Source organism: Nerophis ophidion, linkage group LG02 (assembly GCF_033978795.1).
Source record: "Nerophis ophidion isolate RoL-2023_Sa linkage group LG02, RoL_Noph_v1.0, whole genome shotgun sequence".
NCBI lineage: Eukaryota > Metazoa > Chordata > Actinopteri > Syngnathiformes > Syngnathidae > Nerophis > Nerophis ophidion.
Genome location: NC_084612.1, coordinates 86,880,002 through 86,906,187, shown reverse-complemented (window position 1 = coordinate 86,906,187; position 26,186 = coordinate 86,880,002). Strand labels below are relative to the sequence as shown.

The window sequence follows — 26,186 nt, the reverse complement described above, 5'->3', positions numbered from 1 at the left end:
AAGGGTACTAACGAAAAGCGCGCACGAGGCGGATAACAAACTAAAAGAGCTAGCATGAGAGCTAGAAAAGGAGCTTAGCATGGAAGCTAGCAAAAACAAAAGGGCCTAGCGTGGAAGCTAGCGGGTAGTGAGCAGGAAAACAGAAGTCGTTACGTGTTATATAAAGACGAACTGAAAGCAGGGAACAAAAGACAGTAAGCTGCAAACTGCTACCGAAATATAGTTTACCGCTACGCTGCAACGACATGACACAACAATACATGACAATAATCCAGCACTCGACTGGAGGACAAAACAGGTTCAAATAGGATCGGGCTGATTGACACCAGGTGTGGCGAGGTGCCAATCAGCCGCAGCTGAGGGGGAAAAGTGCTCAGGGGGAAAAAACAGGAAACAGACAAAATAAGAGTGCTGACAGGAAACAGAAAGGAAAAACTAAAACATGGCCACACTGTCACGGACAAGCCTGACATTTTTACCTTTAATTTACCTTCTACTTACTTTTTTTACCTTTTTTTTACCTTTTTTGTTTAACTTTTTCTACCTTTTAATTACATTTTATGTACCTTATTTTACATTTTCTTTACCTTTGATTTACCCTTTACCTGCTTTTACCTTTTCGCCTTCTACCAGCTTTACCATCTATTCAACTTGTTTTACTTTTTATTTACTCCCTAATTATCTTATTTCTGCTTTTATTTACCTTCTATTGACCAAATGTATCTTCTTCTAACTGTTTTACCCTCTTTTTCATCTTCTTCTACTTTTTAATTGCCTTCTATTTACCTTCCATTTACTATATACTTTTTTACCATTCTTTGCCTTCTTTTACCTTTTATTACCTTCCATTATAATTTTACCTATTTACCTTCAATTGTATCAACTATAAATGAAAACAAAGCATAAAAACAATTTAATCAATTGACCATTCAAGCTATTTACCTTCTTTTACATTTTATTTACCTTCTACTTACCTTCCATTTACGTTATGTTTATTTACCCTTTACCTTGTACTCAGAATCAGATATCAAAAACTGAGGGGAAATTAAAAATTTTCAGCACAATCCCATTCAAGTTCGAGGTCTGCCAACTTCCGGCGCCCCTTACAATAAAGGTGAGGTACAGGTAAACAATGGGGGGGGGGGTTGAGAAAAAAAAAAAAATCGGTCGAAGTCTGGGCCACTGGAGAGGCTCAACTTGTTTAAATGTGTTATTACTTCCCAATTAACTTATTTCTACTTTGATTTACCTTATATTTACCAATTGTATCTTCTTTACCTTTTTAACGTTTACATCAAAGTATCTTATTTTTCCTTATAATTGCCTTCTATTTACCTTTGAATTACCTTCCATTTCCCATTTACTTTTTTGCCTTCCTTTCCCTTCTTTTACCTTTTATTACCTTCCATTTACTTAATTACCTTCAATTGTATCAATTATAGATAAAAACAAAAAGCGTGCAAACAATTCAACCAATTCACCATTCAATCTATTTACCTATTTTAACGTTTTATTGACCTTCCATTTACCTTATTTTACATCCATCCATCCATTTTCTACCGCTTATTCCCTTTTTGGGGTCGCGGGGGGCGCTGGCGCCTATCTCAGCTACAATTGGGCGGAAGGCGGGATACACCCTGGACAAGTCGCCACCTCATCGCAGGGCCAACACAGATAGACAGACAACATTCACACTCACATTCACACACTAGGGCCCATTTAGTGTTGCCAATCAACCTATCCCCAGGTGCATGTCTTTGGAAGTGGGAGGAAGCCGGAGTACCCGGAGGGAACCCACGCATTCACGGGGAGAACATGCAAACTCCACACAGAAAGATTCCGAGCCTGGATTTGAACCCAGGACTGCAGGAACTTCGTATTGTGAGGCAGACGCACTAACCCCTCTGCCACCGTGAAGCCCCCTTCTTTTACATTTTATTTATATTTTACTTTCTTTTAGCTTCTACTTACTTTCCATTCATATCTATTGGACTTCTATTTACCTTCTGTTTACATTCTTTTATCGTTCTGTTTACTTGTATTTACCTTATTGATTGATTGATTGATGCTTTTATTAGTAGATTGCACAGTACAGTACATATTCCGTACAATTGACCACTAAATGGTAACACCCGAATAAGTTTTTTAACTTGTTTAAGTCGGGGTCCACGTTAATCAATTCATGGTACAAATATATACTATCAGCATAATACAGTCATCACACAAGTTAATCATCATAGTATGTACATTGAATTATTTACATTATGTACAATCCGGGGGGTGGGATGAGGAGCTTTGGTTGATATCAGAACTTCAGTCATCAACAATTGCATCAACAGAGAAATGTGGACATTGAAACAGTGTAGGTCTTATTTAGTAGGATATGTACAGCCAGCAGAGAACATAGTGAGTTCACATAGCATAAGAACAAGTATATACATTAGAAGTACATTTGAGTTGTTTATAATCCGGGGAGATGGGATGTGAATGGAGGAGGGTATTAGTAAAGTGTTGAAGTTGCCTGGAGGTGTTGTTTTAGAGCGCTTTTGAAGGAATATATGTAACGGGTATAAAAAAATACTTTATTTATTTGAGTGAAATTCCTGCTAAAATATGTATATTGTTTTGTAATGCAATGAGGTCCAACTGCGCCATCTGCTGGTACCTAAAAAAATCTGTAAATATGACCGGAAACCGGAAGCTATTAGCAGACTTCCTGCACTCTGCTAATGGTAAGACATGTTCCGTCACGCGCAAGCATCATCATTCCGCGACGTTTTCTACAAGAAACTCCGCGGGAAATTTGAAATTGTAATTTGGTAAACTAAACCGGCTGTATTGGCATGTGTTGCAATGTTAATATTTCATCATTGATATATAAACTATCAGACTGCGTGGTCGGTAGTAGTGGGTCTCAGTAGGCCTTTAAAGGACCTAAGCATCCTCAGGAAAAACAGTCTGCTCATGCCCTTCTTGTATACAGCTTTGCTGTTGTCCTTTCAGTCCAGTCTGCTGTAAAATTCGGTTAAATGTATTTTTTTAAGTGGAAGTTGTGAATGCAAGTATCCAAATTTATCATCCAATAAATAAATGATTCCCCTCTTAATCTTTAGTTGCTCTGTCAGGCCCAACCAACCGATACACGGTCTTTGCTGCCATCTAGTGGACATCTGGCGTTTTTACAAACTCAAGTCACACATCCGGGGCCTTCAAACTCAGTGCCACGTGACCTGAAACCTCTTGTAAAAATGATATTTCTGTGTTAACACCAAACATAAAAGCAACAATGCATATTATTTTACATTAACAATTTTAAAAATACTTTTACTCTATGGGTTATCAACTCTGTGTATATAAAATAAATGTTTGTATATAAAAATGTTTTTTTTTCATTATTTTTTTTATTTATTGCCTTCATTGATGTGCATCTTTGATCGATTGACAATTATAACTCAATTATACAATTTTACATTTACACACCAATACCCGAGAACGAGCAAGTTGAAGAAAAAATCTCATATTTTCCTTCCCCCTTCAACATAATACGTAGTCTTACTTAATGGATATCATACAAACCAACAAATACATCCAAATTTGATGAAAACAAACAATAAACACACAAGAAAAACACAACCACTGCAAAACTTCATGAAGTTTTTTTTTTTTTTTTTTTTTTTTTTTTTTTTTTTTTGGCAAGATGGCGGCGCCCGGACGGGCTGCGACACTGCGGTGCTCTTGCTAAAGATGGAACATTTGGCGGAAATGCCGGACAGTTCTGCAGACTTCATGGCTGGCTCGCATCGTGGTCACTCCGTGATCACGTACGACCGCCAGACACTTCTGGATATGGACATATTGGGCCGTTTTGGACTGATAGACGCGGGCGTGCTAAACATGCTAACTAGCATGGGGATTCGTCGGCGGCTACGTCCAGCGGCCTGTGAAGCAGGGGAGTCTAGTAGCAGCGGGGGCCGTCTACGGAGCAGACGCCAGCGGTGTGATCGGAAACGCGGATGTCGAGCGGGGCTAAAAACAAAGCAGAAGGCTAATCCCCACAGAACACCACTTTCCTCCATCCCGAAGACGGATTTAGATGGAAAATGCGAGACTACTGGTCTGGGTAAGGAGTCAGTTAAATTAGAACAAGTTTTTTCTGCTTTGAGTGTTTCAGAGTTGGACATGTGTTTTACTGAGGTGGCTAACTATGATGCGTGCAGTTTATCAAAGCAACAAACAAACAATCGGAAAATCCCCGTTACTGAGGTGGCTAACTATGATGCGTGCAGTTTATCAAAGCAACAAACAAACAATCGGAACATTCCCGTCGTATCAATTCCTAGATATGGTCGTAATTATACTGAATGCACTGGGCATAATAAACACAACATTATTAATATTGCTACTACGGATAATTTGATCAAAAATTCCCTAAAACAGCCCACTACCTATAATATAGGTTTTTTAAACATAAGATCATTGTCTCCCAAAACGTTGTTAGTTAATGATACTATCAGAGACAACAATCTTAACGTCATCGGTCTCAGTGAAACCTGGCTTAAACCAAACGACTTTTTTGCGCTAAATGAGGCATGTCCTCCTAACTTTACACATGCGCATATTGCCCGTCCGCTTAAAAGGGGTGGGGGGGTCGCACTAATATACAACGAAAACTTTAACCTTAGTCCTAACATAAATAATAAATATAAATCGTTTGAGGTGCTTACTATGAGGTCTGTCACACCGCTGCCTCTACACCTGGCTGTTATCTACCGCCCCCCAGGGCCCTGTTCGGACTTTATCAATGAATTCTCAGAGTTCGTTGCTGATCTAGTGACACACGCCGATAATATAATCATAATGGGGGACTTTAATATCCATATGAATACCCCATCGGACCCACCGTGCGTAGCGCTCCAGACTATAATTGATAGCTGTGGTCTCACACAAATAATAAATGAACCCACGCATCGCAACGGTAATACGATAGACCTAGTGCTTGTCAGGGGTATCACCGCTTCCAAAGTTACGATACTCCCGTATACTAAAGTATTGTCCGATCATTACCTTATAAAATTCGAGGTTCAGACGCATGTTCGTCAAACTAATAATAATAATAACTGCTATAGCAGCCGCAACATTAATACGGCCACAACGACAACTCTTGCTGACCTACTGCCCTCGGTAATGGCACCATTCCCAAAGTATGTGGGCTCTATTGATAACCTCACTAACAACTTTAACGACGCCCTGCGCGAAACCATTGATAACATAGCACCGCTAAAGTTAAAAAAGGCTCCAAAAAAGCGCACCCCGTGGTTTACAGAAGAAACTAGAGCTCAGAAATTATTATGCAGAAAGCTGGAACGCAAATGGCGCACGACTAAACTTGAGGTGCACCATCAAGCATTTAGTGATGGTTTAATAACTTATAAACGCATGCTTACCTTAGCTAAAGCTAATTATTACTCAAATCTCATCCACCGTAATAAAAACGATCCTAAATTTTTGTTTAGTACGGTAGCATCGCTTACCCAACAAGGGACTCCTTCCAGTAGCTCCACCCACTCAGCTGATGACTTTATGCAATTCTTTAGTAAGAAAATTGAAGTCATTAGAAAGGAGATTAAAGACAATGCGTCCCAGCTACAACGGGGTTCTATTAACACTGACACGATTGTATATACGGCGGATACTGCCCTCCAAAATAGTTTCTCTCGTTTTGAGGAAATAACATTAGAGGAATTGTTACAACGTGTAAATGGAATAAAACAAACAACATGTTTACTTGACCCTCTTCCTGGGAAACTGATCAAGGAGCTCTTTGTATTATTAGGTCCATCAGTGCTAAATATTATAAACTTATCACTTTCCTCGGGCACTGTTCCCCTAGCATTCAAAAAAGCGGTTATTCATCCTCTTCTTAAAAGACCTAACCTCGATCCTGACCTCATGGTAAACTACCGACCGGTGTCTCACCTTCCCTTTATTTCAAAAATCCTCGAAAAAATTGTTGCGGAGCAGTTAAATGAACACTTAGCGTCTAACAATCTATGTGAAACCTTTCAATCCGGTTTCAGGGCAAATCACTCGACGGAGACAGCCCTCGCAAAAATGACTAATGATCTATTGCTAACGATGGATTCTGATGCGTCATCTATGTTGCTGCTCCTCGATCTTAGCGCTGCTTTCGATACCGTCGATCATAATATTTTATTAGAACGTATCAAAACACGAATTGGTATGTCAGACTTAGCCCTGTCTTGGTTTAACTCTTATCTTACTGATAGGATGCAGTGTGTCTCCCATAACAATGTGACCTCGGACTACGTTAAGGTAACGTGTGGAGTTCCCCAGGGTTCGGTCCTTGGCCCTGCACTCTTCAGCATCTACATGCTGCCGCTAGGTGACATCATACGCAAATACGGTGTTAGCTTTCACTGTTATGCTGATGACACCCAACTCTACATGCCCCTAAAGCTGACCAACACGCCGGATTGTAGTCAGCTGGAGGCGTGTCTTAATGAAATTAAACAATGGATGTCCGCTAACTTTTTGCAACTCAATGCCAAAAAAACGGAAATGCTGATTATCGGTCCTGCTAGACACCGAACTCTATTTAATAATACAACTCTAACATTTGACAACCAAACAATTAAACAAGGCGACACGGTAAAGAATCTGGGTATTATCTTCGACCCAACTCTCTCCTTTGAGGCACACATTAAAAGCGTTACTAAAACGGCCTTCTTTCATCTCCGTAATATCGCTAAAATTCGCTCCATTCTGTCCACTAAGGACGCTGAGATCATTATCCATGCGTTTGTTACGTCTCGCCTCGACTACTGTAACGTATTATTTTCGGGTCTCCCCATGTCTAGCATTAAAAGATTACAGTTGGTACAAAATGCGGCTGCTAGACTTTTGACAAGAACAAGAAAGTTTGATCACATTACGCCTGTACTGGCTCACCTGCACTGGCTTCCTGTGCACTTAAGATGTGACTTTAAGGTTTTACTACTTACGTATAAAATACTACACGGTCTAGCTCCATCCTATCTTGCCGATTGTATTGTACCATATGTCCCGGCAAGAAATCTGCGTTCAAAGGATTCCGGCTTGTTAGTGATTCCCAAAGCCCAAAAAAAGTCTGCGGGCTATAGAGCGTTTTCCGTTCGGGCTCCAGTACTCTGGAATGCCCTCCCGGTAACAGTTCGAGATGCCACCTCAGTAGAAGCATTTAAGTCTCACCTTAAAACTCATTTGTATACTGTAGCCTTTAAATAGACTCCCTTTTTAGACCAGTTGATCTGCTGTTTCTTTTCTTTTTCTTCTATGTCCCACTCTCCCCTGTGGAGGGGGTCCGGTCCGATCCGGTGGCCATGTACTGCTTGCCTGTGTATCGGCTGGGGACATCTCTGCGCTGCTGATCCGCCTCGACATCTCTGCGCTGCTGATCCGCCTCCGCTTGGGATGGTTTCCTGCTGGCTCCGCTGTGAACGGGACTCTCGCTGCTGAGTTGGACCCGCTTTGGACTGGACTCTCGCGACTGTGTTGGATCCATTGTGGATTGAACTTTCACAGTATCATGTTAGACCCGCTCGACATCCATTGCTTTCCTCCTCTCTAAGGTTCTCATAATCATTATTGTCACAGACGTCCCACTGGATCATTATTGTCACCGACGTCCCACTGGGTGTGAGTTTTCCTTGCCCTTATGTGGGCCTACCGAGGATGTCGTGGTGGTTTGTGCAGCCCTTTGAGACACTAGTGATTTAGGGCTATATAAGTAAACATTGATTGATTGATTGATTGAAGTACAAACCGAACAAAAATAATAATAATAATAATAATAATAATAATAATAATAATAATAATATACACCTCACGGAATTATATAAAACAAATACAACATCAGACAAAAAATAAGTAAAATAATAAATAAAAAACAAAATGGAAACACTTGCATTTAGCTTCATATGTACTATTTTATATTTTATTTATAGACGCAAACAGGGAATGTAGTTTGTCTATATGGACTTGCCGTAGCACTTCCGCCCTTCTCAAACACTGCCAAGCCGAGTAAAATTGCCCTTTCTTAAAAATATTTTTCGATATTTACTCTCATTTATTAATTTCACGTTGATGACGCCTAACCTGGATCAGACGTCACCGTTTATTTCAGTCTCGTATCGAAGTTTTTTTTCCTCGCTAGCTTAGCTTGTTAGCTGCTAACAAAGAGACGCGAAAGTTAGCAACACATGCTAAGTCCTGCTAATTGTATGAAATATGGGTACAAAGTCAAAAGAGCGTCGGCGAGTAAGAAACAAACTGCGTCGAGTGAGGACATGTCTGTGGCGTTAGAAAGAAAGATAGCAGAGTACGAGAAAGAACTTTCTCGAACAAAAGACGACAACGAGCTACTGGATGCCGCTTCCAAACCACAATGGAGTCACACAAAGCAGGTTTGTTTACCTCCTCCTCTTAAATGTTTAGTAACGTCGTACTTGATCATTACTTCATTTTTATATGTACCTTTCCCCTTATTTGATTTGTTTGCACGCTTTGTTTTTATTTATAATTGATACACTGCCCATACGTCCTCTTTTGCGGGACTGTCCGGGGTGTCCGGGCGGGGTTTCTTAAATGCCTCAAATGACCGGCGTTTTCTGTCAAGGTTGCGTTTATTTTTAATATAAGTACATGGTGAAGAGGGGTTGACAACAATACAATTGTGAGGGTGTGCGCAAGCAATAGCATTGGTGAGGGAGGGGCAGATACAGAGAGAGCGAGATTGTGGTTTTGATTGTCAATCAAGGCATACTTGCTCAACAGCCATTGCAGATTCCTAAAGTAGCCTTAGCTTGACGCTCCTCTACTATCACATTCACTCCGCTTGCTGCGGCAACAACAAAACCAAACTCCAGACGTTCTTCTTCGTTTGTATGGTTTACTTGTGATCTAATAATTCAAAACATAAAACAGTCTTGATGTGGGAACAAATGAATGACAAAATAAAGAGAGTTTGTTGCAGTAAGAGTTACAAAAAGTATGAGTGAGGTCAAAAAACTGTGGCTCGATTCCAGCGCACCTGACTGCCATTACCCATGACACCTTGCGTCCAAAAACCCCCTTACCACACAGATCCTTCCGCCATGTATGCACTTAAAACAGTTACGTCATCAAATAATTTTGACAAATGTAATAATTACAATTAAAGTGAGCTTTATATAAATACTCTAAGCATTCAAAATATCAATTTTCTTATCGTGCAAATGAAGTAAATAGTGTCCTTATAGCTGAATAAACATAAAGCACCTTCCATAAAATGTAAAATAACTTAAAGAGTATTTAGGCTCCTACAGCCATATTGGTCAGTGGTTCTCAACCTTTTTTCAGTGATGTACCCCCTGTGGCTCCGAAATGACAACACTGGCTCGGTTTCTTAAAGACGGGCTCTTTACTTGAGTTTTAGCCGTGAAAACTACAGGACAAGACATGAAATGCAATAGTTTTAGAAATACTTCAGTCCCAGGCAAACAAGGTGCCAAACAAAAATAGCTACCCCGTGGCCGCCTGCCACTTCGGAGGTTCTTGTGCAGCAAACACTCCAGTGTTGTGCAACTACATGAGCGAACAAAAAAAATCAAACCAATGCACTCCACAGAAATACGGAAGATTACAACACAATATGACAAATACCTTGTTCAGCTAGCCAAATGTTCCCCACTGCTGCTGATGGCCTAAAGTCCTTTGCATGTCTGCAACTCCAAACAGCACACCAAATCTCGCGAGAATAGCGGTGTGACAAAGAAAATAAATTGCCCCTTTTATAGTAACCCAAATGTGTCTTATTTACAAAAAATATAACATGACTTCAGAACCATAATAATTTACAACAAAAAATGTTAATCCTTAAAACAAAAAATATTAAGTGTAAGTTTTCAACAACACTTACACCCCCTGTAAACATTTTTTTAATTCAAGTACCCCCTAATCAGAGCAAAGCATTTTTGGTTGAAAAAAAGAGATAAAGAAGTCAAACACAGCACCATGTCATCAGTTTCTGATTTATTAAATTTTATAACAGTGCAAAATCAATCAATCAGTCAATGTTTACTTATATAGCCCTAAATCACTAGTGTCTCAAAGGGCTGCACAAACCACTACGACATCCTCGGTAGGCCCACATAAGGGCAAGGAAAACTCACACCCAGTGGGACGTCGGTGACAATAATGACCCGGTGGGACGTCGGTGACAATGATGACTATGAGAACATGATACTGTGATACTGATGACTATGAGAACATATGAGAACATGATACTGTGAAAGATCAATCCATAATTGATCCAACACAGTCGCGAGAGTCCAGTCCAAAGCGGATCCAACACAGCAGCGAGAGTCCCGTTCACAGCGGAGCCAGCAGGAAACCATCCCAAGCGGAGGCGGATCAGCATCGCAGAGATGTCCCGAGCCGATACACAGGCAAGCAGTACATGGCCACCGGATCGGACCGGACCCCCTCCACAAGGGAGAGTGGGACATAGAAGAAAAAGAAAAGAAACGGCAGATCAACTGGTCTAAAAAGGGAGTCTATTTAAAGGCTACAGTATACAAATGAGTTTTAAGGTGAGACTTAAATGCTTCTACTGAGGTAGCATCTCGAACTGTTACCGGGAGGGCATTCCAGAGTACTGGAGCCCGAAATGAAAACGCTCTATAGCCCGCAGACTTTTTTTGGGCTTTGGGAATCACTAATAAGCCGGAGTCCTTTGAACGCAGATTTCTTGCCGGGACATATGGTACAATACAATCGGCAAGATAGGATGGAGCTAGACCGTGTAGTATTTTATACGTAAGTAGTAAAACCTTAAAGTCACATCTTAAGTGCACAGGAAGCCAGTGCAGGTGAGCCAGTACAGGTATATATGTATGTATATATGTATATAAAGGTATATACAGTACAGGCGTAATGTGATCAAACTTTCTTGTTCTTGTCAAAAGTCTAGCAGCCGCATTTTGTACCAACTGTAATCTTTTAATGCTAGACATGGGGAGACCCGAAAATAATACGTTACAGTAGTCGAGGCGAGACGTAACAAACGCATGGATAATGATCTCAGCGTCTTTAGTGGACAGAATGGAGCGAATTTTAGCGATATTGCAGAGATGAAAGAAGGCCGTTTTAGTAACGCTTTTAATGTGTGACTCAAAGGAGAGAGTTGGGTGGAAGATAATACCCAGATTCTTTACCGTGTCGCCTTGTTTAATTGTTTGGTTGTCAAATGTTAGAGTTGTATTATTAAATAGAGTTCGGTGTCTAGCAGGACCGATAATAAGCATTTCCGTTTTTTTGGCGTTGAGTTGCAAAAAGTTAGCGGACATCCATTGTTTAATTTCATTAAGACACGCCTCCAGCTGACTACAATCCGGCATGTTGGTCAGCTTTAGGGGCATGTAGAGTTGGGTGTCATCAGCATAACAGTGAAAGCTAACACCGTATTTGCGTATGATGTCACCTAGCGGCAGCATGTAGATGCTGAAGAGTGCAGGGCCAAGGACCGAACCCTGGGGAACTCCACACGTTACCTTAACGTAGTCCGAGGTCACATTGTTATGGGAGACACACTGCATCCTATCAGTAAGATAAGAGTTAAACCAAGACAGGGCTAAGTCTGACATACCAATTCGTGTTTTGATACGTTCTAATAAAATATTATGATCGACGGTATCGAAAGCAGCGCTAAGATCGAGGAGCAGCAACATAGATGACGCATCAGAATCCATCGTTAGCAATAGATCATTAGTCATTTTTGCGAGGGCTGTCTCCGTGGAGTGATTTGCCCTGAAACCGGATTGAAAGGTTTCACATAGATTGTTAGACGCTAAGTGTTCATTTAACTGCTCCGCAACAATGTTTTCAAGGATTTTTGAAATAAAGGGAAGGTGAGACACCGGTCGGTAGTTTACCATGAGGTCAGGATCGAGGTTAGGTCTTTTAAGAAGAGGATGAATAACCGCTTTTTTGAATGCTAGGGGAACAGTGCCCGAGGAGAGTGATAAGTTTATAATATTTAGCACTGATGGACCTAATAATACAAAGAGCTCCTTGATCAGTTTCCCAGGAAGAGGGTCAAGTAAACATGTTGTCTGTTTTATTCCATTTACACGTTGTAACAATTCCTCTAATGTTATTTCCTCAAAACGAGAGAAAACTATACAGTATATAATGTGAGATAGAACAGGACAATGCATACGTTTTGAAAACGCTTACAAAAAAGTGGGACCCCAAAAATTTACCGTGGGACCCCATTTTTATGATGGGGTCCCTGGTACCCCATTGAGAAAATTCCTAGCGCCAACACAGGAGAAAAACATGCTTTGTTTAAATAAATATATTATTTATAAAGCAAGTTCGAGTGTCATTGGCAAATTTTCCCCACGTCTCGGCCTTGGCGTGCTGCCCGCATATATGTGTCCTCTTTTTGACATTTCAGAATATGGTCAGCCTAATAATTGATCCAATTCATGCTAAAACACAAAAAAAACAAACGTGTTCTGCGAGACTGGTCTATGTTTACAAATTAAGTGAATTAATCCGTTCTATGGTCAAGCTATGGCCATCTGAAACCCTTCCATTATTGTTTATTGTTTATTGAATGGATCCCCATTAGCTGACGCCAAGGCAACTTCTCTTTCTCTTTATATTTATATAGCGCTTTTCTCTAGTGACTCAAAGCGCTTTACATAGTGAAACCCAATATCTAAGTTACATTTAAACCAGTGTGGGTGGCACTGGGAGCAGGTGGGTAAAGTGTCTTGCCCAAGGACACAACGGCAGTGACTAGGATGGCGGAAGCGGGAATCGAACCTGCAACCCTCAGGTTGCTGGCACGGCCACTCAACCAACTGAGTGGCTGCTAGTCTTCCTAGGATCCATATAGGAGCATACAAAATAAAAAATACAAAGAATACATGCATTACCAAACATTATACAAAGGAAAAATACAACATAAGATTAAAACGAAAACTTTAACCTTAGTCCTAACATAAATAATAAATATAAATCGTTTGAGGTGCTTACTATGAGGTCTGTCACACCGCTGTCTCTACACCTGGCTGTTATCTACCGCCCCCCAGGGCCCTATTCGGACTTGATCAATGAATTCTCAGAGTTCGTTGCTGATCTAGTGACACACGCCGATAATATAATCATAATGGGGGACTTTAATATCCATATGAATACCCCATCGGACCCACCGTGCGTAGCGCTCCAGACTATAATTGATAGCTGTGGTCTCACACAAATAATAAATGAACCCACGCATCGCAACGGTAATAATTAAAACTCATTTGTATACTCTAGCCTTTAAATAGACTCCCTTTTTAGACCAGTTGATCTGCCGTTTCTTTTCTTTTTCTTCTATGTCCCACTCTCCTTTGTGGAGGGAGTCCGGTCCGATCCGGTGGCCATGTACTGCTCGCCTGTGTATCGGCTGGGGACATCTCTGCGCTGCTGATCAGCATCCGCTTGGGATGGTTTCCTGCTGGCTCCGCTGTGAACGGGACTCTCGCTGCTGTGTTGGATCCGCTTTGGACTGGACTCTCGCGACTGTGTTGGATCCATTATGGATTGATCTTTCACAGTATCATGTTCTCATATGTTCTCACAGTCATCAGTATCATCAGTATCACAGTATCATGTTCTCATAGTCATCATTGTCACCGACGTCCCACTGGGTCATTATCGTCACCGGTGTCCCACTGGGTGTGAGTTTTCCTTGCCCTTATGTGGGCCTACCGAGGATGTCGTAGTGGTTTGTGCAGCCCTTTGAGACACTAGTGATTTAGGGCTATATAAGTAAACATTGATTGATTGATTGATTGATTGATAAAAAAAAAAAGCTAGTTAAACCCAGTATTAAAAATTCAGGTCATGTGGGCAGCTGTAATAGGTGTATCTTCAAAGCTGTTTTGAATGAAAATGTACTTTGTGAAAGATTAATTTGTCCGAGCAGGAGAGAAACCTCAACCCTCCAAGAAGACCCAGGGTAGCCTGCTAACAACAGCAAGGGACTGGCAGCTCTTGGTTGATCTAGGAAGGCAGTTGCGATTCCCAGACATCATTGCAACCACAACACTACGGCCAGACATGGTATTGATGTCTGGAAGCAGCAAGCAGGTGGTGCTCCTTGAGCTAACTGTCCCCTGGGAGGACAGAATGGAGGAAGCTCAGGAAAGGAAGAGGGCGAAATATGCAGATCTTGTGGCTGACTGCCGGAGGAACGGATGGAAGGCCCGCTGCGAGCCTATTGAGGTGGGCTGCAGGGGTTTTGCAGGCAAGTCCTTACACCGTGTCCTGGGGCTCCTTGGAATTTGTGGACTGCACAGGCGAAGAGTCATAAAAAACATCTTGGAAGCGTCTGAAAAGGCTTCACGTTTGCTCTGGTTGAGGAGGGGGGACGCGTGGCGTAGTGCGCTACCTGGACACAAGTCGAGGGACTGATCATCCTCGGCTGGGTCGCCCGGGTGAGGGTGTCTGATTAAGACCCGAAATACCCTATGACCCCGGGAGAATCACTGATGATGTGTCCAGGTTGCACCATGCGGTGTATTATAGTACATAGATGGATGGATGGATGGATGGATAGATAGATAGTATTGCTGATTATCGGTCCTGCTAGACACCGAACTCTATTTAATAATACAACTCTAACATTTGACAACCAAACAATTAAACAAGGCGACACGGTAAAGAATCTGGGTATTATCTTCGACCCAACTCTCTCCTTTGAGGCACACATTAAAAGCGTTACTAAAACGGCCTTCTTTCATCTCCGTAATATCGCTAAAATTCGCTCCATTCTGTCCACTAAAGACGCTGAGATCATTATCCATGCGTTTGTTACGTCTCGCCTCGACTACTGTAACGTATTATTTTCGGGTCTCCCCATGTCTAGCATTAAAAGATTACAGTTGGTACAAAATGCGGCTGCTAGACTTTTGACAAGAACAAGAAAGTTAGATCACATTACGCCTGTACTGGCTCACCTGCACTGGCTTCCTGTGCACTTAAGATGTGACTTTAAGGTTTTACTACTTACGTATAAAATACTACACGGTCTAGCTCCATCCTATCTTGCCGATTGTATTGTACCATATGTCCCGGCAAGAAATCTGCGTTCAAAGGACTCCGGCTTGTTAGTGATTCCCAAAGCCCAAAAAAAGTCTGCGGGCTATAGAGCGTTTTCATTTCGGGCTCCAGTACTCTGGAATGCCCTCCCGGTAACAGTTCGAGATGCCACCTCAGTAGAAGCATTTAAGTCTCACCTTAAAACTCATTTGTATACTCTAGCCTTTAAATAGACTCCCTTTTTAGACCAGTTGATCTGCTGTTTCTTTTCTTTTTCTTCTATGTCCCACTCTCCCGATCCGGTGGCCATGTACTGCTTGCCTGTGTATCGGCTGGGGACATCTCTGCGCTGCTGATCCGCCTCCGCTTGGGATGGTTTCCTGCTGGCTCCGCTGTGAACGGGACTCTCGCTGCTGTGTTGGATCCGCTTTGGACTGGACTCTCGCGACTGTGTTGGATCCTTTGTGGATTGAACTTTCCCAGTATCATGTTAGACCCGCTCGACATCCATTGCTTTCCTCCTCTCCAAGGTTCTCATAGTCATCATTGTCACCGACGTCCCACTGGGTGTGAGTTTTCCTTGCCCTTATGTGGGCCTACCGAGGATGTCGTGGTGGTTTGTGCAGCCCTTTGAGACACTAGTGATTTAGGGCTATATAAGTAAACATTGATTGATTGATTGATTGATATTTCAGGAGAGTTCCCTCAGGAAAATTAAAATTCCAGGAGCAGTGTATATAGTTGAGATCGAATTTAAAAAGTAAATAATGGGGGTATAAATGGAAACAAAATAGAAAAATATTACAATAAGAAAAAAAAATAAAAAGCAGCAATGAAAATAAAAATATAACAGTAAAATAAGAATATATCAAGAGAAACTAGTGGTGACCATGTTATGAAAAAGTATTGCACTGTTATTGTTTTGCATCCTCCTGATGTGAGACGGCAACCGGTTCCAGAATGATATACATCCATGCATGACTGTATGTTTGAGGAGATTGGTCCTGGGAGCAGCAAGTGCCAAATAGCCATTGCTTGCATTCCGAGTGTCATGAATATATGTGTTAGTTGATTTAAAAAAAAAAAAAACTTTTTTTAAAAGTAATCTGGTGATTGATCTAACATGATAGTTCTAAAGAACATTAGGAGACTACAATGCATCTTTTGTTCGACCGACAACCAGGACAGGCTTGAATGCATGAATGAAATATTAGTGCGCAAACAACATTTAAATACCAGTCCAGCCGCTCTGTCCTGAACAAGTTGCAGTTTGTTCAGGTCAGACTTAGTTGTAGCGGACCATATTATAGGAGAGTAATGAACATGACAGAAAACCAAGGACTGTATGACTTGACCCAACAGATTTTCAATGGGGTTGAGGTCTGGAGACTGGCTAGGCCACTCCAGGACTTTCAAATTCTTCTTACGGAGCCACTCCTTCGTTGCCCGGGCGGTGTGTTTGGGATCATTGTCATGCTGGAAGACCCAGCCACGTTTCATCTTCAAAGCTCTCACTGATGGAAGGAGGTTTTGGCTCAAAATCTCACGATACATGGCCACATTCATTCTTTCCTTAACACGGATCAGTCATCCTGTCCCCTTAGCAGAAAAACTGCCCCAAAGCATGATGTTTCCACCTCCATGCTTCACAGTAGGTATGGTGTTCCTGGGATGCAACTCGGTATTCTTCTTCCTCCAAACACAAGTTGAATTTATACCAAAAAGTTGTATTTTGGTTTCATCTGACCACATGACATTCTCCCAATCCTCTGCTATATCATCCATGTGCTCTCTGGCAAACTTCAGACGGGCCTGGACATGCACTGGCTTAAGCAGGGGGACACATCTGGCACTGCAGGATTTGATTCCCTGTCGGCGTAGTGTGTTACTGATGGTAACCTTTGTTACTTTGGTCCCAGCTTTCTGCAGGTCACTCACCAGGTCCCCCCGTGTGGTTCTGGGATTTTTGCTTACCGTACTCGTGATCATTTTGACCCCAGATCGAGGGAGATTATCAGTGGTCTTGTATGTCTTCGATTGCTCCCACAGTTGAATTTTTCACACCAAGTTGCTTGCCTATTGTAGATTCACTCTTCCCAGTCTGGTGCAGGTCTACAATTCTTTTCCTGGTGTCCTTCGACAGCTCTTTGGTCTTGGCCTTAGTGGAGTTTAGAGTCTGACTGTTTGAGGCTGTGGACAGGTGTCTTTCATACAGATAATGAGTTCAAACAGGTTCCATTAATACAGGTAACGAGTGGAGGACAGAAGAGCTTCTTAAAGAAGAAGTTACAGGTCTGTGAGAGCCAGAGATCTTCCTTGTTTGAAGTGACCAAATACTTATTTTCCACCATAATTTACAAACAAATTTTCTTTAAAATTCCTACAATGTGAAATCCTGGATTTTTTTTTCACATTCTGTCTCTCGCAGTTGAAGTGTACCTATGATGAAAATTACAGAACTCTGTCATCATTTTAAGTGGGAGAACTTACACAATCGGTGGCTGACTAAATACCTTTTGCCCCACTGTGTATGTATATATATATATATATATATATATATATATACACACAGTATATATATAATGTTTGTCTTGTTGCTGCCCTTCTAACTTGCCTTGGTGCCCTAAAATATGAGCCCTCCTTTAAGGCAACACTCGCCTTGACCTTAAAAAGTTAAAATTCAAGGCCTGATGATGTTAAACTGATGAAGAGGACTGTTTTATTAACAATTCGAATTAAACCAGGACATTTTTTGGGCCATGCACGTCGATCTTAGCTTGTAGCACCATCTGTCTGTCCATTAGACAATGAGTCGTATTTGTGTTCGTGTTTGTACTATTTCTTTTCAACCGCCTTTGTGTCCTTGTGTCCTGCAGACATCAGCGAGGAAGCTCTTCGGTGGAGCCCTGGGGTCAAGCAGCACTTTAAAGAGGAAGAGTTGGAGCCAGGGCCCCCCTGCATTAAAGAAGAGGAGAAGCTAGAGCTGCCAAACATTAAAGAGGAAGAGTCACAGCCACCCCACATTAAGGAAGAAGAGGAGGAGCACAGCATCGGTCAGCAGGACGCTGACGTCAGCAAGTTTCCAGGGATTGTGAAGAGCGAAGATGACGAAGAAGAAACTCGGTGGTCACAGCTTGATCACAGCCCAAGTGAGGAGACGAGAGGATCCCAAGCTGACAGCCTCTTAGTTCCGCTGTCAGATAGCGACGACACAAGGTCGCAATCACCAGACACTGATGATGAAGACTTTACAGCTGACAACAAACACTTTACATCCTCGTACAAAGGAGAACAAATATTCAACTGCTCGTTTTGCACGAAAACGTTTCCCCAAAAGACACATTTGATGGCTCACACAAGAACGCACACTGGTGAGAAACCACTCTGCTGCCCGTTTTGCGACAAACGTTTCTCAGAAAAGGCCCATTTGATAACGCACACGAGAACACACACGGGGGAAAAGCCCTTCCGCTGCTCTTTCTGCGATAAGAGATTCTCCACGAAGGGCCAGCTGATATCGCACACAAGAACGCACACTGGAGAGAAACCGTTTTCCTGCTCGGTCTGCAGCACGGACTTCGGCGATAGCTCGGCGTTGGCTCGGCACATGAGAACGCACACGGGTGAGAAACCATTTATGTGTTCGGTTTGTTACGAGAGATTTTCCCAGAAGGGCAACCTGATGACGCACATGAGGACGCACACGGGCGAGAAGCCTTTCGCGTGTTCAGTTTGCGGGGAGAGATTCTCGCAGAAGGGCAATTTGAATACGCACATGAGAAGACACACCGGCGACAAACCATTCGGCTGCACTCTGTGCGAGGAACGATTCACTCGGCAGTACCAGCTCTACAAACATAAATGTGCTGCGAGGAGCAGCAGTGCTAAGTGAGTCCCGACCAGGCATGGAAATGTTTGACAAATCGTATCCTACATTGGGCAACAGCTCCTGTTTACTCCTCGACCCCCGACAAACCCGGTAGAACCATTAAGCCTTTATACAGTGTTGAAGAGACCATGAATAGACCACACCGAACGCCCACAAGTGTGTGCCGTAACCTGGAGTTCCTTAGCAGATTGCGCCTCTTTGCCTGGGACAGTTCATCAGTTTTTTTGGAACCTCCGCTCACATCTTGGATCTAGTTTTTGTGGATACGAATATCTAAGGAACCCGACCTTCATGCCAAACTGTGACGAGAACACGTGTGTTAGAGCCGCCACGTGCTGCCGTAGAGTGTGCGGCGCCTTTTTCCGTTGAGGTGTGCATCTGCTACACCACTCATGTCACATGACACCTACAGATCATACTTGTCAACCTTAAGACCTCCGAATTCGGGAGATTGGGCGGGGTTAAGGGGGAAGGAGTATATTTAGAGCTGGAATTCACTAAAATTCAAGTATTTCTTATATATATCTATATGTATATATCATATGTATATATATATATATATATATATATATATATATATATATATATATATATATATATATATATATATATATATATATATATATATATATATATATACTGCATATATATGTATATATATAGATATATATCTATGTATATATATCTATATATGTATGTATGTTTGTATATATATATATATGTATATATACAGTATATATATGTATATATGTATGTATGTTTGTATATATATGTATATATACAGTATATATATGTATATATGTATGTATGTTTGTATATATATATATGTATATATACAGTATATATATGTGTATGTATATATATATACAGTATGTATGTATTTACGGTATGTATATATATATATATACATATACAGTATGTATGTATATACGGTATGTATGTATGTATACTTATGTATATATATATATATATATATGTATGTATATATATGTATGTATATATATATACATATATATATATATATCTATATATGTATGTATGTTTGTATATATATATGTATATATACAATATATATATGTATATATGTATGTATGTTTGTATATATATATATATGTATATATACAGTATATATGTGTATGTATATATATATACAGTATGTATGTATTTACGGTATGTATGTATGTATATATATACATATACAGTATGTATGTATATACGGTATGTATGTATGTATACTTATGTATGTATATATATATATATGTATGTATATATATGTATGTATGTATACATATATATATATATATATATATATATATATATATATATATATATATATATATATATATATAGTACAGTATACAGTAATGACTTGCTGCTTACCTAAAAAAAAAATAACACTTACCTTTCACTATTTGAATAGCCTTTGTTCTGCCATTTAAGTACTGGCGAGCGATCTCTGTTGAAAACATCCGCAAGTGAGAACGGGATGTTTCTTGCAGCTATCAGCATAGCCATCTTTGTCTCGGCATATGTTACACCCTCTTGTCTCCATTTAGCAAGGTGTCCCATAATACTGGGCTGTGACCGGTGCTGCGTTTCCACCGCCTTGTGCTTCTCTGACCGTTCACGAGTGACTATATTCATTCGGCCACCGTGTTATGGTTTATAGATACACCTATTGATAATTGAGACATATATAATAGTCTCCTTTTCAGGTGAGGGAGAACGCTGAAGGCAGTGCCTTTAAGACACGCCCCCAATATTGTTGTCCGGCTGTAAATTTTGGTCTCTTATTCGTTTTTCTTTTTCGTCTCTGTTATGTTTTTGGACATTACTACATGCCGTGGTTTTTAAGCACTGCATGATGGGAATCCGGATGTTGCGTGTCAGTGTATTAACGTGCTGGCTGGAATAAACACGCTGAGAAATAGCTCCGTGCCTGCCTACTTTATGGGTTATAGATAAACCTATGGATAACGGAGACATATATAATAGTCTCCTTTTCAGGTGAGAGAGGACGCTAAAGGTGGTGCCGTTAAGGCTACCCTCCCTAAATTGTTGTCTGGCTGGAAATCGGGAGAAATTCGGGAGAATGGTTGTCCCGGGAGATTTTCGGGAGAGGCACTGAAATTCGTGAGTCTCCCAGAAAATTCGGAAGGGTTGGCATGTATGCTACATATGTGGAGGAAATTAGGCCCTTTTTCACCAAAAGTTCAGGAACCTCTCGATCCTGCACCTAAAGGTTCCTGGAGAAGTTTGTGGTTTGTGTTTCCACCGCATATCACAGTTCAGGGTGGTTTATACAAATCAGGCTGAGGACGTATGAAGGAGTGGTTTAGTATGCAGCACAGGCCAAAAGTTTGGACACATCATCTCGTTATCTTCTTCTTTACTTTCACATCGTAAATTGTCACTGAAGGCATCAAATTATAAATAAATACTTAAAAAGGTAAACAATGTTAAAATAACATGTTTTACATTCTAGTTCCTTCAAAATAGCCATTCTTTGCTCTGATTACTGTTTTGCCCACTCTTGGCATTCTCTGGATGGTTTTCAAGAGGTAGTCACCTGAAAGGGTTTTTCACTTCACAGGTGTCATAGTTTTGATGCCTTCAGTGACAATCTACAACAGACCTGGGCAAAATTAAAGCCCGGGGGCCACATGCTTTTCAATCTGGTCCGCCGGACATTCCCCAAATATTTTTTTTAGATCTTTAAAATGGAAAGTGTAGCTGCCTTCATGATGTGCAGTCATGTTTTCTAATGACCGTAAGTCTTCAACTATACAAAGTATTTCAGTTGTTCGGAATCTGCGCTTATGGATGATACACCAGTTACTATGGTAATCCAATTAGTTACCATGATCATCTAATTAGTTACTATGGTCATCTACGTCACAGCAGCTCAGACGAGACACCAAGCAGTGTGGGCGGGAAGCGTTTCCTCAGACGCGGAAGAAGATTTTCACAACAAAGTTCTAAAGCTTGGTGACATATAAAATACAATAGAAAGTACTTTATTGAACCCTGGGGGTAATTCAGCAAATATCAGATGTATCAGATTGTAGGTGAGTTTATTTTGTACCCTTCGCATTCATATTTCACTGTTTGTTGCATTTTTGTTGCGTTTCACTTATATGTCGATCGAATGCGGGTGTGACATTCATATTTTTTCAATATTCAGTGTTTTATCGTTCATAGAAAAATTTAAAATTCCATTGCGTTTTTTAAGGCGGTCTGTCATAACGTATTTAACATCCAATCGGATATTATTGTGAGGTTTTGTATTAATGTTCCTAAAAATAAATATACCGGCCCCCCAGACACATTTTTTTTTTCGAAATGTGGCCCCCGACTCGAAATAATTGCCCAGGCCTGATCTACAATGTAAATAGTCATGAAAATATAGAAAACACATTGAAATTAGAAGGGCTGTCCTAACTTTTGGCCTGTTCTGTATTCCTACACGGATACCATGTAAATAAACAGACATTAGGTCACAGTTCTTTTACTAAAAAGTAAGTAAATGAAATAAGTGAATTATATTTATATAGCGCTTTTTCCTCTATTGACTCAAAGCGCTTTACATACTGAAACCCAATATCTAAGTTACAATTAAACCAGTGTGGGTGGCACTGGGAGCAGGTGGGTAAAATGCCTTGCCCAAGGACACAACGGCATTGACTAGGATGGCGGAAGCGGGGATACAAATACAAAGCAAGTATGTACTGTACAAAACAATATATAGTGTACCCAACTTTTCATATAAAGTCTGGCTTTTGTCCGCAATGTCCAACTGTCAGAAAGTCGTCCTCTAGGTAAATGATGAACTCATAAGGGATCAGGCAAATCCTTTTGGCCCATTTCAGCTGTAAATAACAATATATAAATAATAAATGTCCGTGTTCATCTCACGCAGACAACACAAACACGTCACTTCAGCTTGATAGTATTAGCATTCTTTTCACTCGGGTCACTTCTTGTCACTGATTGCTTTTACTAAATATACTCAAGTAAATAGTTAATATTTGATGTTATTTGTGTCAGAGTTAGTTGGTGATGAACCCCAAGAAGCAGAGAAGAAGGCAGGCATTTTGCAGGTAAACATGTTTTAACTAAAATACTAGAACAAGAACAAAAGAGGTACAACAAAAAGCGCGCACGAGGCGGATAACAAAACTAAAAGTGCTAGCATGGGAGCTACAAAAACCTTAGGAGCGGGTAGCGAGCAGGAAAACAGAAGTCCTTACTTGTAGAATGAAAACAAAACAGAAGCAGGGAACAAAAGACAGTAAGCTACAAACAGATACCAAAATATAGCTTACCGCTACGCTACAATGACACGACACGACAGGAGCGACAATACGGAAGTGACATCGACAATAATCCAGCACTGACTGGATGGGAAGACAGGTCCAAATAGGAGCGGGCTGATTGACACCAGGTGCGGCCAGGTGCCAATCAGCCGCAGCTGAGGGGACACAGCACTCAGGGAGAAAGACAGGAAACAGACAAAATAAGAGCGCTGACAGGAACTAAAGACAGGAAATACGACACACACACAGGAAAAACTAAAACACAAACAAACTGTCAGGAGCAAGCCTGACAATTTGCTTTTTTTCACATATATCCAATGAAGTCAGAGTAGTAAGCAGCTGAGGTCCAGCTTCGTATTCCTCTATAAATACGTTTAAAAGAGTCCATCCACTTCTCGTAGTTTTGCATATTGAAATTATGTTTGTAACAACTATCAACTGCATATAGTTTATAGACTACAACTGAGTAAAAACACTTCCAAGATAGTTCCACTCATCAGCGATCTTCAGCACAAAAATGCCCCCTCAAAAGTTCCTGTAAGTTTTCTCCGTTTTCAAGTTTGTTGTTTTAAAAATAGACAAGGAATAAGAAATAAGTGGTAAAAATAAGGTTTAGGAACGCCCCCAACTTTGTTCAACCAATCAGCGTTCGACAGCACAGTTCGCCCCCGAAAAGGTTCTAAAAATCCCACCTGGCAGGAAGGAACTCCAAAAGGTTCCTGAAGAACTATAACTACTCGGTTAAGTTTTGGTGGAAACACAGGGGGGACTTTATTTATGGTGTAGTTCCGGAAAAAAATCCTGCGGTGGAAAAAGGGCCTATTGTTGATATGTTTCTGTGAAGGAAAGAAAACCACACCAATGGTCACTGAAATAACTCATTTATGACAAAACTAATGTTATTTACGGGCTAAAAAGCTCCCAAGAGAAAGGTGGCCCTTTTTGAGTTTCCGTGTTTTGTATTGGTCAATATCGATAAATATTGCTATTTTTTAATGACACGTCGAAAATAAGGACCCGCAAAAAATATGTTCAATGTAAACATTTTTATTTAAAACGTAACCTTCCTCTGATTATAATCCCTCAGATATCACATGTCAACACAAGCATGGAAGTAACCCTCAATGTAAACACAATTCTAAAACCACATTAAACACTTTCAATAACCTCGTTAAGGTGCTAAAATAGGGAATATGTAAGAATGACTTAAAACGTGTAAGAAAATAGTGTAAAGTGTGAAAATATAAACATAGAGGAACCTGAAAAGAAGTGTTTTCTGCAGGTTTAGTGCCAGGAAGTTACGGCTGTGCTCTAAAGGGTGAGCACGGCTGAAGTGGTGTGGTATTACCGGTCTGGGTGGGGATGAGCCCTTTGCATCATTTACTGACCACATTGGTCTGACTACGGTCCTTTTGGGGGGAAAAAAAAAAACTTTTGAGGTGACTTCTCCTGTTTGATCCACAATTTGTTCGCTCTCAGCACTCATTTTTACTTTCTCTTCTTACTCCATGTTAGGAATAATCCACGAGACCAGAAAATTAAGCAACAAAACCATAATGGTTGATACTGTTACCTGATTGGCTGCGTCACTCTCACTGATCAGTGATCAATTCTGGCTCACCTGCACTGGCTTCCTGTGCACTTAAGATGTGACTTTAAGGTTTTACTACTTACGTATAAAATACTACACGGTCTAGCTCCATCCTATCTTGCCGATTGTATTGTACCATATGTCCCGGCAAGAAATCTGCGTTCAAAAGACTCCGGCTTATTAGTGATTCCTAGAGCTCAAAAAAAGTCTGCGGGCTATAGAGCGTTTTCCGTTCGGGCTCCAGTACTCTGGAATGCCCTCCCGGGAACAGTTCGAGATGCTACCTCAGTAGAAGCATTTAAGTCTCATCTTAAAACTCATCTGTATACTCTAGCCTTTAAATAGACCTCCTTTTTAGACCAGTTGATCTGCCGCTTCTTTTCTTTCTCCTATGTCCCCCCCTCCCTTGTGGAGGGGGTCCGGTCCGATGACCAGGGATGAAGTACTGACTGTCCAGAGTCGAGACCCAGGATGGACCGCTCGTCGGGACCCAGGATGGACCGCTCGCCTGTATCGGTTGGGGACATCTCTATGCTGCTGATCCGCTTGAGATGGTTTCCTGTGGACGGGACTCTCACTGCTGTCTTGGAGCCACTATGGATTGAACTTTCACAGTATCATGTTAGACCCGCTCGACATCCATTGCTTTCGGTCCCCTAGAGGGGGGGGGTTGCCCACATCTGAGGTCCTCTCCAAGGTTTCTCATAGTCAGCATTGTCGCTGGCGTCCCACTGGATGTGAATTCTCCCTGCCCACTGGGTGTGAGTTTTCCTTGCCCTTTTGTGGGTTCTTCCGAGGATGTTGTAGTCGTAATGATTTGTGCAGTCCTCTGAGACATTTGTGATTTGGGGCTATATAAATAAACATTGATTGATTGATTGATTGATCAATTCCTGCTTGCTCTGTTACCAGAGAGAAAGTTCCTTTGTTAATGCAACCAACCTTGCTTTGCAATTTTGCAGTTTATTCCAATGAAGGTAAAAAACAACGATCTTCTTATCAAACGCATGTTTTATTGATATGTGTCCTTTGCGACATCTATAGATATCGTTTTATAGCCCGGAACTAGAGTATATCAACAACACCCGACCTGATGAAGGCCATCCAAAAGACCATAAAAAGCTGAAAATGTGTTTCTTGGCAAATAGTGGCTTGTTATTTGAAGCCTACTGAAATTAGATTTAAACAGGGATAGCAGGTCCATTCAATGTGTCACACTTGATCATTTTGCGATATTGCCATATTTTTGCTCAAAGGA

At 41.1% G+C, this 26,186-nt stretch overlaps 1 protein-coding gene across 1 annotated transcript in view; it reads left to right on the top strand.

Moving 5' to 3' along the window:
- Positions 1-3,685: 3,685 nt before the first annotated feature.
- The window catches only part of LOC133547473 (zinc finger protein ZFP2-like), a 34,852-nt gene continuing 12,351 nt past the window's right edge, over positions 3,686-26,186 (top strand). Inside the window, exons 1-2 of the mRNA XM_061893160.1 lie at positions 3,686-4,120; positions 18,009-18,755. Of these exons, the coding sequence (XP_061749144.1) occupies positions 3,745-4,120; positions 18,009-18,755 (1,123 nt within the window). The 5' untranslated portion in view covers positions 3,686-3,744. The remainder of the gene's footprint in view (positions 4,121-18,008; positions 18,756-26,186) is intronic.